Source organism: Coffea eugenioides, chromosome 2, assembly GCF_003713205.1.
Source record: "Coffea eugenioides isolate CCC68of chromosome 2, Ceug_1.0, whole genome shotgun sequence".
In the NCBI taxonomy this organism is placed as follows: domain Eukaryota; kingdom Viridiplantae; phylum Streptophyta; class Magnoliopsida; order Gentianales; family Rubiaceae; genus Coffea; species Coffea eugenioides.
Window position 1 is genome coordinate 5,781,345 of NC_040036.1, and position 14,426 is coordinate 5,795,770.

General features: G+C 41.4%; 3 protein-coding genes across 6 annotated transcripts; 1 reads left to right on the plus strand and 2 right to left on the minus strand.

Moving 5' to 3' along the window:
• Positions 1–831: 831 nt before the first annotated feature.
• LOC113762226 (sister chromatid cohesion 1 protein 1) lies at positions 832–7,648 on the minus strand. Of its 4 annotated transcripts, XM_027305581.1 has the most exons (20): positions 7,397–7,648; positions 6,674–6,742; positions 6,494–6,552; positions 6,342–6,386; positions 6,216–6,235; positions 6,006–6,082; positions 5,288–5,405; positions 4,372–4,444; positions 4,183–4,261; positions 3,906–4,018; positions 3,053–3,126; positions 2,796–2,948; positions 2,508–2,676; positions 2,354–2,436; positions 2,067–2,274; positions 1,895–1,973; positions 1,651–1,784; positions 1,461–1,548; positions 1,243–1,355; positions 832–1,138 (listed from the first exon to the last, which is right to left on the minus strand). In XM_027305581.1, the coding sequence occupies exons 2-20, from the start codon at positions 6,739–6,741 to the stop codon at positions 1,056–1,058; spliced, it is 1,836 nt and encodes a 611-aa protein (XP_027161382.1). In that variant the 5' UTR covers position 6,742; positions 7,397–7,648; the 3' UTR covers positions 832–1,055. The 4 variants fall into 4 exon arrangements, with proteins under 4 accessions (XP_027161382.1, XP_027161381.1, XP_027161380.1 ...); XM_027305580.1 differs by having other exon boundaries at positions 1,243–1,548; positions 2,796–2,945; XM_027305579.1 differs by having other exon boundaries at positions 1,243–1,548; positions 2,508–2,673.
• A 93-nt stretch (positions 7,649–7,741) lies between these two features.
• On the plus strand, positions 7,742–9,814 carry LOC113755211 (ankyrin-3-like). Its single transcript, XM_027299268.1, has 2 exons — positions 7,742–9,019; positions 9,184–9,814. Exons 1-2 carry the CDS (start codon positions 7,742–7,744, stop codon positions 9,622–9,624), a joined length of 1,719 nt encoding a protein of 572 aa, XP_027155069.1. The 3' UTR covers positions 9,625–9,814.
• Positions 9,815–10,850: 1,036 nt separating this feature from the next.
• LOC113763571 (amino acid transporter AVT6C-like) lies at positions 10,851–13,301 on the minus strand. Its single transcript, XM_027307408.1, has 5 exons — positions 12,642–13,301; positions 12,250–12,393; positions 11,884–12,087; positions 11,298–11,763; positions 10,851–11,166 (listed from the first exon to the last, which is right to left on the minus strand). The coding sequence occupies exons 1-5, from the start codon at positions 13,018–13,020 to the stop codon at positions 11,040–11,042; spliced, it is 1,320 nt and encodes a 439-aa protein (XP_027163209.1). The 5' UTR covers positions 13,021–13,301; the 3' UTR covers positions 10,851–11,039.
• Positions 13,302–14,426: the final 1,125 nt, after the last annotated feature.

A 14,426-nucleotide genomic window follows, 5' to 3' on the forward strand; every position in this document is an offset into this window, starting at 1 on the left:
TAGCTCCTCAAATGGTTTAGTTGGGCTTCCCCATTTCCCCTTACTGTAGCCTCCAGGTCTCAAAATGGTCTAGTTGGGCTTCAGCATTCCCCTTTAGTACACGAGTACCGTATGTTGCACTATGGGTTTCGTTTTCCAAATTGATCCATGGGATTTATTGTTCTTGTAATTTAACTTTTTAAAGGAGCAAGTGAACAGGGATTTGATTTTTTTCACTTCAGAATTTGAATCCTGTGCCTAACAATTGAGAATAAAAAGGAGGTAGGGAAGGGTGGAAATATAAAAAAAAAATGAATAAGGATTTATTTGTCGGCACAAGTCATAAAAAAATAATTTTTTTTGTTAGAAAAGGGTGTAATCAAATCTATTTATGTTTAATCCTTGTATCTCCTCCATGAAGATCCAACATATCACAAGTTCTTTTGTCCTTGATAAGATTACATACTAAAATTGACACACAATGATGGGATGAGTATAAACAAATTACTTTTTTTTTTTGAAAAAATAAACAAATTAAATGTAATACAAATAATTCAACAATAATCCACACAACTAATAGAATAACAATCATATACCGTTCGCGAAAATATTAACCAACCTGTCAAGGTCCAGATTTCAAACCCCAACCTTGGTCACTCTGATATCCTGCCCTTGTGCATGTTGGGCCTTTTTGGTTATTTGATTCTCAAATCATCTGGATTGTAAATAATTTTCAAAAACTCCGGCGTCCATCCAAAAAAAAAAAAACACTCCGGTGTCATGAGGTCATGTAGACAATATCAGCATAAGAGGATTTTGAAACAGCTAAAGCTACCCGTGGCTAAAATCATTACAAAGTGAGAGAAATTGGCATTGGAAGTGAAAGACGGCTAAACGTACGCACCTCGTAAAAAGGTACATCATCAATAATTACTATTCCTCTCCAATCATAAAAGACATAACTTGAACCGAAAAAGAAAAAGAGTGTGCAGCTCTTGACCGAACACACGTCAAATAATTAGAACTTGCTAATAGCAAAAGTATAATAAACCAGCAAATGGCTTTCTTTTACTTCCTCACATCTTTGGGCCTCTTGAGATGAGTATATCCCCATATGGCTTCTTCTGCTGAACTCTGATGACGTCTTGGGTAGCTAGAACTGCCAGCAGAATTCCCTCGTCTTATTTTCGAGTAGACAAGATGCGTTACAAATTGAATACGTTTCAAAAGGATGACAAGTAACATGCGATCAATGAAACATACCACAAGTCCGTAAGAAAAGAGCTGCTGCCCTTTTCTTATCCATTCCTCTAGCCAGCTGGTTCAAAGATTCTGCTTCAGAAGATCCTGGTGTTTCAAAATGAGCCTTCAGCTGCCTGTAGACGCCGTGTTCCAAAAGAGAATGAATTACACAAACTATATACTCAAAGTCACGAGTAAAGAGAAGAAGATTATTCAAAAATATGATTGCAAAGTCTTGCATTTGAATCGAACGAGTGATCTGATCATTAGTTTGACTAGCAATTGGATGTTTCTGGGTTTGCGTTGGTCCAGTTTCCACCATAAGTTCTGCAAAGATAGACAGCAACATCATACAACACGCATGCAAAAAACAACGGCTTAAACCACCAAAATTAGCCAATTAGGAAGGAACTCTTGATAATCGATCACCATTATCTGGTATAAGACCATTTTCAGATAGTCTAGACAACTTGAAGTTTGGATGCGGCGAGTTCTCCTCTGCCACCGGTTCAAGGCCATAAACTCTGTGCCTAGGTGAAGAGTGTGGTCTTTTCATGTTGGACCTGAACATTAGTTTAGCTATATCAGTCCCCTTTTAAGCCGCACTGCATCCCAAACATTTTGTGCTTTTATCTTGCAATTTTAATTTACAGTCTGCCTTAATACTACTGACCTTGCCAAATTGACTTCTGAATCATTTGACAGGAAACCATGACCAGACCCAGAGCTCGGGATCGATCTTACTTCATCACCTGCATATTCCAGTGAAACAACATCGCATTTGTCAGGAGTGAAAACAAATCATCCCATAGGCACGAGAAATAAGAACTTGGATGCAAATATACTGGAATCTCCCGGTGTTGCCATCAGGTTGCTCTGACTGAGGCCCCCTATGTAAGCCCCAGAAAATGGCACTTTGGTATTTGCAGTATTTGTTCCTATCTCCTCCATAAGAATTTCAGGTTGCATGCTTATGTCATGATTTGTCCTCTGCTTCTCGATGGAAATTTCCTCAGTTTGAGAGCCAACACCACTATGAAAATCTTCAATGGGCTTCACATTCAAACACTTTGTTAGATGCAATCACCTAATTCTTTTCCTAGAAGTTTAATATATAAAAGCAGTGGCTTACATAACCAAGTGGATCCCGTTTATGTATTCGTTCTGGTTGAGATGACGATGATGGATCAGGGGGTTGATGTGTCCAAGTCCCACCTGTTTGCAAGAGAATGTTAGGTTCAAGCTTTTGGAGGGAGATCTTACATAATCATGTGAAAAAAACTCACCAGAAGCTGAATCATGAGCTGGCTGGGTACATTTTTTCCATAGTTCAAGAAGAGGAGCAGGAAAATGCACTTCTCTGTTCCCATAAGTGAATAATCCATCATGTAGAACGGTAAGAGGAAGTTCCGTGATATTTGCTATCTTCCTTTTGGACATGGCACCTGATCGCTGCTAGAAACATAAAATGCTAATTTTATTTCTAGTAAACTTCAAAAATAGAGAAATCAGGAACCCACTAATTTTAAAATTCCAGTTATTTCCTATTGAAAGGAAGCATTGTGTTTCTTTACACTATTCTTTCTTCTTCTTGAGGTAATGTCGGAGGTGTTCTGAAGCCAAGATTGATATACGTGACCAGGGATAATGGTTTGCTCACAGTCCATTGCCATGGCAGCAGGCTGCCTTGCTCTCTTTCGAGTTGGACCTTGCCTTAACTGATCCTGCTGATGTATAAATATATTCATGTCTCAGATTGATAAAATTCATGTTCAGCTTCATCATCTATTATATTCATGAAGCAAATTACACCACTCAAAATGCCAAACACCTGAAGAACTTTCTTGTCTTTAGCAACCTGCTGATTTACTTGGGCCTCAGGATTGTGATCCTGTACTTCATCAGCTGCAAGAAGCTAGTGATCAGTATACTGAACATCTTGTCTGATTCTTTTCATCAATATACAATTTAGCATTGGAATTGTTTTCTATTTTCATTCTTAGAACTTCACTTCCTCTCGGCATATATAGTTCTCTATCCGAAGAAAATGTTAAGGATCAAGACAATTGGGTTCTATAATTCTTTAATGTTTAGAATAGACAGTTAGAAAATGTTTTAATTTCAGGAACAACTATGCTACAAACCAATCTATTGAAATCCTTAGCAAATATTGTTATTTTCTAAAAATACTTTCAGTTTTCCTTTCCTTGCTCTTTTTAATTTCAGAATATCTCTTTGAAATGCGCTACAGCCATACCGCTAATTTTTACTCTTGCCCTTGATAGCTATTTCAAGAAATGGAGTTAGGAGACTGCAAGTTCTCCAGTAGCATTGTCAAATGGAATTGAAGATTATTATGTGCAACCATAGGTAATAGCTGTTTAGGTTACATAATGATTGCAAAATCAAAATGAAGCCTGTTTATGTAGCACATTTTCCTGTTACCTATATCAAAATGATTAACTCTAATATAGGGGAAAAAAACAACAACAACAACAACAACATTCTGCCCACTTTCCATGGTGGTACGAGAACCTCAATTTTATATCCTTAAGGATACGTGCAGTTGCAAATGCATTACAAATTAAGATGGAGAAAGAAAAACACAAAGATGAAATGATGAAGTTATTCTGTATGCAGATGCTAGCATTAGAAAGCAAACAGAAGCATTTGCTGTTGCTTACATGGATAGGGTTTGTCTTGAGGAGGTGGAGAAGGTACAAGAGTACTAGGAATAGTAGCATGTTCTGAAGCTGCAAAGTTCAATTGTGTGTCCTCATCTCCGTCAATATCAAACCTGTACTTCCGTGCAAGGAAATGAAGAAAAGCAATAATTCAGTGGTGAAGTTATCAAGCAGCCATTGATCAGGCTGAAAACTGCAATATATAAACTCAACTATGGAAGAGGGCATTTTTAATTGAGAACCAAATGAAACAGCTCAACTTGGAACTAAAGTTTACCTTTCAAAGCGGTTATACATGATTGTGTCCGCCAGAGATGGATCATGGCTATCAAATAAAGTGATATCAGCTGGATTAGCTGAGAAAGAAAAGGCCAAACCGACCCACCATTAATTGGAAATTGGACGTCAGTTCAACAGAAAAATGGTTACTATATGCCAACGACAAATTGTAATGGATCAAAGATACCTTGATGGTCATCCTGCGGAAGATCCTCCTCCGGATTTGGATTGATGTAGGAATCATCCATGTTATCCAGCCTCTGCAGACAAAGTTTTAAGAGTTCAGCTCCACATCTGAGCTAGATGAATTACACTAACGCACCACATAATAAAAGTTACTTGCACTTCCTGGTTATGTTTTGTCATTAAAGACACCTCACTTCACATATCCGAACAAGATAAGCGATGGTTAATCAGGCTGGACATTAGCCCCTCCAAACAGAAAACTGAATGATGGGATGTGGATTTCTTAAAAGGAAGGAGAACAATGAAGCTTTTCTTGGTCCACAAAATTACAATTGCTGGTCTTTTAGGGGTACAAACTAAAAGAGGAAGAACAACAAAAAAATTCAAACACAAAGAGCAAATGGAAGGATATTAATACAATCTTCCAGGACAGTCTAACTAGCAAACTACTAACACTGCCTCAGGAATTCATAAATGACTTCAGACAAGCAGTAAAAAGGAAAAAGAATCATGCAGCTGGATTAACAGTTTCTGAAAAGAAACAAAAACTACAGTTATTATATAATTCCAGTATCTTGACCGCCAAGCTTTATAATGGACTAGAGTTGGAAATCATAAAGCTGCTAAACAGGCTAGCATTTTGCTAATGCCTAACTAGGTGTACGTAAATGATAGCTACTGTATTTCTCAACTTCACCCATTTCTATTCCAAGGATTGCATAAAATGTTGGTGAAGGCATGTCCATCCAATCTCCACATAATAATTCGTGTTGATAACTTCACTAGAGAATTCTGCTAATATTTTTTTCCCCTAAATTGAAACAATTAACTTAAATTCCAGATAAAGAAGCATAAACAAATTCCCAAAAAAACTCAATGAGGTCTGTAAAGCAGATATGCTTTAATCTGTGCTCTACCATTGAAAAATAGGCAGTTTGTGTAAACCCCATTGTTGTGGGCGCATTAGACTGTTGAAGAGTTTCCATTTCTTCAATATCCTCCTCCCTAATGGCTGGTAGAGTAATGGATTCATATCTGCACATATAAACCAAATCACTAAAGATCAGACCAAAAGAAAGGAGGAGGAGCAGATAAACAGGGAAGTGTAGCCTGCCAATTTCAGCTATGCATCTGCTAAAGTGTCCCATCCAAACGTTCTTTAACAAATTAACATTAAACTGTGCTTTTCTGTTAAGCTTCGTTTGGATTGAGGAGTTCGATGAAAGATTTGAAATCCATCCACATCAATCTAGTTGTCTGAATTGATTAAAGGCAGTTGCATTTGTAACTCACCAATTATCAAATATTATACACACTACGATAATTGGTCATTTACAAATTCAAGTACCTCCTAAGTAATATAAACAACTACAGGGATTTGAGAGGATTTCACATCATTCAACAAATCCCTTGATCCAAATGCAGCCTTGTTGTATTTTGCAAATCAAATTTTGTTCGAGAGCTCTCGTTCATGTAGAATCACAACGCACTAGAATTAGTTAACCGATCAGAAGTAAAAGGTTTCCTGTAAAACGAGACATTAATTCTTATAGACGCTGGAGAAATGAACTCCTCTGAGCAAATGCTTTAATTACTGATGTATGGGAGACAATGACAGACAGAAATGGTGCTAACTTGGCTTGAGCTTTGCCCTTAGGCAATACGGTTGGATCTGATACTAATTGAACTTTCCAAGCTTGGTTTAATTCCACCTGAGAAAAATATCCAGATTACCGGAAAAACACCTATTTAGACAAACATAAATAACACAACGGCAGTGAATACGATAGAGCTATAATATCATAGTTTAAATTCGTAACAAGCAGTGGAGGATTGCTACTTTACCAGGAGACGATTTACATCATCTGCAACTCAAACCAAAAACAACAGAGAAAACATGAATCACTGTTCTCGTAAAGAGGAGGAAAGAAAAGAGTTTATGAAAAATATAATCAACTACAGAGATTTTACCGTAGAGGAGTTTCACTTTGCGTTCGTAGACGATGACGACTCCACCTGAGAAAATCGATCAACACAGAACGAGGCTCTGTTGTTAAGGCTGAAATTTGAAAACAGAGCTCGAGAAAGTGAAGCCAGTCTAATATTCAGGTAAGTTCATCTACCCATGAGAATACTGGAGAGTCTGAGAGCCATTGGAACCGATGGATTCAAAATCTCTTCGCTGCATTTAATAAAAAAAAAAATTTTTAAATAAAATGCACATAATCAGCTACTAGTAATGAGATTAAAATCAATCGAGTGGAAGAACACTAAGTAGGAAGTGGGAGAAATAAGAGAGTAACCAGATTTTGATGATGTCGAGCTTGTCCAGTCTTTTACGGGTAATCTTCTCTTTAGTCGTAGCCGCCATCCTTCAAATCAAAGCAGAAAAAAGGGAGAAAACGAGATTAATATAATCCATGGACATGAATTCACTGATATAAATGGAAGTCCAAATAAACGCCAAAACAGAGTGTAAATAAGGAACGCAGGACTGCGTAAATTATGTGGAAATTTGCGAATTATGCAAAGCATAATTTCATGATTGAAATTAAGCAGTGGAATGAAGAGAAAGACGAAGTTGAAATACTGTACCATATTTGGCCGAGCGGAGCTTTGCGAGCAAGGAGCTGCCTAGAGTAAAACATTTTTGCTCCACTGCTTAAAACTTTTTAATTTTTTTGTTAAATATAAATTCACAGAACTTGAGAAGAGTTTTAAAACTGAGCTTTCGTATATATAGTTGATGGAAGATTGCTTGGTGAGAAGGTTTCTCTAATCTGCGTGCGTATGCTTTGTGTGTGTGTGTGTGTGTGTGTGTGTGTGTGTGGAGACTGAGAGAGAGAGAGAGATCATGTCATGTGGAATGCAACGCCATGCAAAAAGAAATCCACTCTCATATCATAAACGGAATTTCGCGCCAACGGCATCAAAATAGAGACTCGCTGCAAACATACAGCATTGCAATTTGCATTGCATCCATGTGATTTGTGGAGATTTTATTAGTATTGAGTATATCGAATCACCTTTACACGTGTTAGTTACACTATAAGATCTTCTTCAATTTCTACACCACAACATTTTTTTTCCGTCCGTCTTGAGAGTTCTGGATTTGCCGAATTTGAGCGCCAACGTACGCCGATGCGAGGAAGGAATGCTCCTCCGAGGGATAGGGTTACTCTTGAAAACAAGCAAGGTTTCATACCACCTGCCTTCCTGCCTCACACGTGTCCCCTCTTTTTAATTGTTTAATGTACAAGCAAGTGTCCACTTCACTCTTATCAGTTATCTCCCCTGTACCAACTGGGGTTGGGCCAAGTGGTAAGCAGCTTGGTTCCGCTTAAGCAGGTCTCGGGTTCGAAACCTGGCGTATGCAGCTATCCTTGTTGGGAGACTCACCCACCACAGTCAGGTGTGCGACCCGGGTCGACCAACGGATTAGTCAGAGTAAAGCCCCGGATACCGTGGCAGGCAAAAAAAAAAAAAAAAAAAAAAAATATCTCCCCTGTAAATTCAGTCTTCTCTTTTTTTTCTCCATTGGATTTAAATCCAAGACATCACCCTCAGACACCATCAAGGATTCAGATTATGAACAAAGGAATTGTAATTGTACCCCTACTGGTGATACAAACAATTCAAGCATTTGTTCATTAGTTGAGGGAGGACCGGAGGGGCTCAGGATGGAGAAATTAGTTGAGGTATCCGACCAAGAAATTCGCATAGATTTTGCTCTGGGCTGCAAATGCCGAGTCAATCTCACTCTCACCTCAGTCATTCCCGCCGCCCCCGTGGCCTTCAAGGTCCAGACCTCCGCTCCCCACAAGTTCCTCGTCAACCCACCCGCTGGACTCCTCCCTCCCTTATCCACCGCTCCCTTACAAATCATCCTCAAGCCCCAATCCCTCCTCCCTCCCACCTTCCCCCGTTGTCCTTCCGACCGTTTCCTCATCAAGACCGCCCTTGCACCCGACCTCACTCCCGATTCAATTCACCCCGACTTCCTTACCTCCTGGTTCAACTCCGTCCCCCACCGCCCCACTCGCGACCTCAAGCTCAAGGTTGCTTTTGTGGGCCCGTTGCTTCTCCACCATGCCTCCGGCATCGGAGATATCGAGGCCGTCAGGAGCATTATCAAGCGCCAAAGGTCTGTGGTTGCTGATCTCTCAACTCGGGATGCTGAGTCCTTGTATCGAGCCGCCACTCAGGCCAGGGAAAACTCGGATGAAATGGTTAGTCTGCTCGTGGAAGCTGGGCTGAAGGTTGGCGCCCGTGCGGGCTTGGATGACGCGAGGTTGGCGTCGAAGGGGTGGACGGAGTTACACGTGGCTGCGGCCTTTGATCGGACGGACCAGGTTGAGAGGATTGTGAGAATGAAGGACCTTGGTTCGCTGGATGGTAGAGATAAGGAGGGAAGGACGCCGCTGCATTTGGCGGCAAGCAGGGGACACTTGGGCTGCGCTAAGCTGTTATTAGGTGCAGGGGCGAGCGTGGACGCGAGATGCAGAGATGGTCGCACGGCTTTGTTTAGGGCCGCGGCGACTGGACATCGTCAGATGGTGGACATGTTAATTGAGATGCAAGCCAACCCAAATATAGCAGAAAAAGATCTGGGCCGTTCAGCTATTGATGTTGCACGAGATAAAGGACACGTAAGCGATGAATTGTCTACAGACTACCACTTCATTTTGCAAGGGCATAGCCATTGATGCTTTTTTCTTTTTTTTTCCTCTTGCTTCCTTTGTTACTAAAATTGTAGCACGATATAAAGTCCGAAGTCCCAACTCATAATACGATGAATTTGCTGAAAATGCAGTTTGAGGTAGCGAGAGTGCTTGAGCGAGGCGAAGCAGTGCTTCATGCTGCGAGACGTGGAGAATTGAAGCTGCTTGAGTCACTGCTAGAGACGGGTGCATCCATGAACTTCTGTGATCAGTATGGTTTGACGGCAATACATATGGCTGCTATCAAAGGGCACAAAGATGCAGTTATGACACTGGTTGAATTTGGGGCTGAGTTGGAATGCCAGGATGCTGAAGGCCACACCCCGTTGCATTTGGCTGTTGAAGGTGGATGCTTCGAGACCGTGGAGGTGCTGATTAATCGAGGAGCCAATGTTAATGCCAAGAGCAAGAAAGGTGCTACTCCTCTTTACATTTCAAGAATGATGGGGTATGAAGATGTATCACGCCTTCTCAGTGACAAAGGGGCTGCTTCTTCGGTTTCCTCAACTTCACCCTCTTCCGTACTGTTTTGACAATGTAGCCGTGCGATGGTACCATTGATTATCTTGATTCTGTGTCGGATGCTCAATCTCTCTAGTTTTATCTCCCACACTTGCTAAAAATCATGAGTAAGCGTATGCAGATTGCAGAGCCTCCTCCCTTTGTAGGATATTAACTTACCTGCCTTGAATCTTACTGCTTACTATCATTTCAAAATGCCTATTCATCGTTCTACGCAATTTTGTGAGATCAACGAGGTAGCATAATACTGATAATAGCCATAAATAAGTCCCCACCCCCCCCCGCCCCCCCTCCCACTGCAAAGTTAGCTATTAGGATATAAGTATATGGGCAAATTACTTATTACCTCCTGTGATTTTATAGAATGCTAGATGACCCCCTTAAAATTTTAAAATAACCACATAACCCACTTGTGGTTTTATGTAAAGTTAAAAATAGACGGAATGCATAATCGGTTAAGGCATTTGAGGTTTAAAAGCGCATGTGATAAAATTTTGATATTCATGCAACTCGCTTATGATTTATATAAATATCTACTTTACTGTCTCCTTACACTTTATACAAGATGGTTAAACCATCCATTAATTTAGCATTTAAGTAAGGGTATTGTTGATATTTCAATTAACGACGTTACATAGATATTTTTGGTCAAATTTCAACTTTATATAAAACTATAAGGGATGAAGTGAACATTTTAAAACGTTAGGGGATAATGTGACAATAGATGAAACCACCTCAGATTACACATGTAATTTACCCAAGGTATATTGAAGAAGCTGAGACAGAAATATACCACTACTTGAATTAGATAAGCAGATTGAAGGAGAAGAGAGAGGCTAGTACTTGGTTTTAATTCGTTATCTTGATCTAAGTAGTGTCGATCTTTTGGCTGAGACGGAACATTGGTGGCTTCCTATCAGAAGACGAAAAGGTACTTGGCAAAATGCTATGCTGTGTCGAATATTACGCTGCTATCTTTGAACTGTTGGTTTAAGCTGGTAGTTGTAGATTTATCATTATTCATTCAAGCCAGCTTTAAAGGTGATTGTGCCTTTAGAATCTTAGTAGAACCTCTTGTAAAGGCTTGGATGGTTTGTTCCGTAACGGTGTCCTAGCTTCTGGACGAACTTACAGTAGCAAATAGAGTCGAGAAGATCTGGAGAGTGGAAGCATCCCTTATTCTTATGTCCATCGATCAACTGAAGGATACTAATATTGCACTAGTGCTAATCTCAAGTTAAAAAGTGTGCTGTGTTAGTAATAATTGATTCAAGAAGTTAGCGAAGTGTTAGTGAGTCATGTTCTCAACGCTCAGGTTGAAAGCTCTTGAACAAAAGTCCACCTGATAGAAACAATACAATCCACATTTGCTATTATACAGGAAAACATACAACTCAACCACAACAAAGCTGAAAAAGAGAAAGACCTATGACTTGTTTCCAACTAACTTGTATATATTCGTAGAAATAGCTATGGTGCTTGTCACAACAGCTAGAATGACCATTGCTGCTGCTATTATTCTGTCCCTTCTTGTTGAAATGCCGTGGATATCTCTGCCAAAGGGAGAAAAAAAAACAAATGGTTCAATTTAACAGCGAAATCAGAAACCAAGAAAACAAGGGCAATTTCAGTTAATCTTTTGCTTTTTCCCCTTACTATCAGCATAAGGTGGGTTCGGCAATACCTTAAAGCAATTACGCCTGGGAAGATGAAGGCAAGGCAGACAGCAGAAGTTGATCCCATGAACTGAAAGAAGTACCATATACTGGGAATGGCTATTGCTGCAACGTAGGAGAAGCCTAACAAGACTAGAGTAAGAATGACAAATCTCTTGTTATCTGTTGCCAAAACAGCCCTCTTAGGGAACAGAAGTTCATCGATGTTGGCCCTCAAAGAGAAGTTGACAAGTGGAAACACCAGCATCAAATGGAGTGCATAGCTTAGTCTAACTATGTCATTGAGTAATGAGCTAATTGTTGAACCAGAACCCTGATCAAAATTCACCAGTATGTCATCCATGACCGAATCCCCAAAAAGGAGGTACCCGAAAATGCCAATGGTGAAGTAGAGAGCACCACAGAGTACTAATGAGATTCTGACGGCCGAGATCATAGCAGCAGGTTTACCAAGCTCAACTCCAATAGGATGAACTACCAAGCCATTCACCAACAAAATTTGTTCGAATATGAGACAGAGTGGACAAGCACATTGTTAAACTTTTTGTGAAATGCCACAAAAAAGTCAAGCACTTGAAGCATGCTTGTTCTTACCATTGAAGTGAAATGTAAAGGCTGTAATGATAACAGGAAAAGCTGTGAAAAGGTTGAAGAAGGACGCTCCATTATCAAGCTCTGGTACTACCCTTATACTCCTAGTTTCTCCACGCGCAAGTGCATATATTGCCATCACTGAGCATATTCCAACGAATACAACTGCTAGAAATACGGATACGGCTGAACTAAGCCATAAAGATTCTGCAATGAAAAGCCAAGTGAGACAGACACTAATTCATAAGCAATATGTAATCATATCTTATACCGTGTAAAAGATCATTGTCGATATAGTGTTAGACTTTGCATGAACATGTTAAGAAGTAAAGGAACGGCTCAGAAGAAGACTTGGTGGTTGTCACTCACCTACTCTGCGATACAAGACTAGCGGTAGCATGACAAACAAAACTATGAAGAGGATTGCAACCGCACGCGCATTCCACCAGTGGACGCCAAACCATTCTTGTAAAACACCCAAGTGCTCTGCCCCTTTCCCAGAGAGGACATCTCCTAATAAACATTGTATAAGCGGTAAACAACCACTTAATTGCAATTATGTAAGCGATCCCGACAAAATCATGCACAGATAGCGCCAGAGTCACTTTTACGAGGTTTATAACCATCACTTAATACGACGTCATCAACCCCGTCCGATTACTAGTAGGTAATCAGAACTTGGACACAAGAAAACATGCTGAGCTTATTTTAGCAGGTAGACTTGCAGTAAATGGTAAACTTAAAACCAAGATGTTGCTTACCGATGATTATTAGATAAATGATCAAGCAACCAAGATTGGTGAGCATGACACAAATTTGAACCGCCACGGAACCAACCCGACCAAAAGATTCATACATTAATCCGGCATACGTCCTAGACTCGCCGTTGTACGTAAACCTTAACAAGAACTCGACCGATATATCTACTATCACCCCGATCACCACTATCATCACAAAAGCTGGTACAACGCCTAAGACTTTAAGGGTCGCAGGGATGGACATAATCCCTGCACCAATAATACTCGTGGAGACATTGAACACAGCTCCGGGAATCGATGGTCCTTTCTCCGGTGGCGAGTCGAGGTCCGGCAACAGAGGAACGCGTGCTCCGGCGTCATCCTTTACTGCCGGAGCCATCATGCCTCGCTGGAAGTTGGTTGGGACTCGGGCTTTGGATATGCTTTATATTTGCGCCTGATGTTTGTCAGCTGTTGCTCTTTCTTGCCTTCTACTTCATGAATCATGAATGTTTCAAAATTTATGGACCAGTTCGTGCATTGACCAACGTGACCTTTCTAAAGCAGCAGAGTCAAAATTTCGGCAGGTGGGTGAAACGATATTATATTACAGAAATTCTTTTCTTTGGACATGAGATGAAATTCGAATTGTCTTATATTGCACCGAAAGGGGAAAAGGAAATTGTTGTTGGCTATTGAAGAGGCGATTTTTGGTTGGTAGCTAAACCGACCTGAATCAGTCCTCTCTGAGATGAGGTGAGGTGAACTCCTGGGTCCGAAGTCAACCTCCTTGTCCGAAGTGAATGGCGGGGCTTCTCCCCTGGGATCACTCCGACGATCAAGTTAGTATGAGAACGAGAAATATGCTAGAGTATGAGCGAATGAACATTGTATGCTTACTTGTTGGGAGTGTGTCTGGGGTATTTATAGAGGGAGAGTAGAGGACAAAGCGGAGGGCTTATGCTGGTGGGACCCACCCTCTGGTCATTACGGCTCTGTCCCGTGTCAGGAGGTCTGACTCTGACACTGTAACTGCCTGGGCATGATGACGGGGAGTATTGTGCAGGTGCCATTAAGTGCCTCCAGTGCTTTTCAGATAAAGCACTGGTCCTGGGTGATGTCAGATGGTTTGACATCATCAGCGTGCAGCTGAGGTGGGGGTGCCGAGGTCGGCTACACAGTAGGCTAGGGAAACGGCCGAGGTCGAGCTCAGGGATGATGCCCGGGACACGGATGAGCTCTGATGAGGGACGAGGTGAGTTCACCTCGGCCACTCGGGATGGCCGAGGTGAGCATCCTCAATAAGCCCCCCAAGCCTCGGATGCTCCGAGCAAGGGAGGTGCCGAGGCTTCCTAGTGCTGAAGTCATGAAGAGTCGAGGTTCCGAAACTGCTCCGGAAGATGCGGGGACTTGACACGTGGGCGAGTCAGTTGATAGGACGTGGTCACTGGTAACCGTCGCATCGTGAAGTAGTGGGACGTTTCGTGCAGTGGGTGTCAGCCGAAAGGACGGGGCATTAATGAAGAGAGAGAGACAGAAGGGCAGGTACTCAGTATCTTGAATTCGAAGAGTTGCCGCCTTTCCGTATTCTGGCTGCCTCTTCGGGTTCCCCTTAGACTCCTATAAATAGGGGGTCTTTCTCACCGCATGGCCCATCATTTTCTTCCTCTGCCTGGGACTTGCCAAATTTACGTCTGTTGCCGAGATAGAAAACACAAGGACAGGCTGCCAAGCCCCCGGCGGCTACACGCACTCCCACCAAGGTCGGCCAGAGCAGCTCGGCCACCGCGGCTACTGGGTCCACCTCGT

What these genes read in the sequence shown, in the direction of transcription:
- LOC113755211 (XM_027299268.1), top strand. Translation starts at nt 7,742, where the DNA reads ATGCAGCTATCCTTGTTGGGAGACTCACCCACCACAGTCAGGTGTGCG. An exon ending in TTGCACGAGATAAAGGACAC is followed by an intron (nt 9,020 to 9,183) that starts GTAAGCGATGAA and finishes CTGAAAATGCAG; the next exon opens with TTTGAGGTAGCGAGAGTGCT.
- LOC113762226 (XM_027305578.1), bottom strand. Translation starts at nt 6,741, where the DNA reads ATGGCGGCTACGACTAAAGAGAAGATTACCCGTAAAAGACTGGACAAG. An exon ending in CAAAGTGAAACTCCTCTACG is followed by an intron (nt 6,236 to 6,341) that starts GTAAAATCTCTG and finishes TTTGAGTTGCAG; the next exon opens with ATGATGTAAATCGTCTCCTG. An exon ending in AACGGGATCCACTTGGTTAT is followed by an intron (nt 2,275 to 2,353) that starts GTAAGCCACTGC and finishes TTGAATGTGAAG; the next exon opens with CCCATTGAAGATTTTCATAG.
- LOC113763571 (XM_027307408.1), bottom strand. Translation starts at nt 13,020, where the DNA reads ATGATGGCTCCGGCAGTAAAGGATGACGCCGGAGCACGCGTTCCTCTG. An exon ending in AGTCTTGTATCGCAGAGTAG is followed by an intron (nt 12,088 to 12,249) that starts GTGAGTGACAAC and finishes TTTTCATTGCAG; the next exon opens with AATCTTTATGGCTTAGTTCA. An exon ending in CCAGGCGTAATTGCTTTAAG is followed by an intron (nt 11,167 to 11,297) that starts GTATTGCCGAAC and finishes TCCCTTTGGCAG; the next exon opens with AGATATCCACGGCATTTCAA.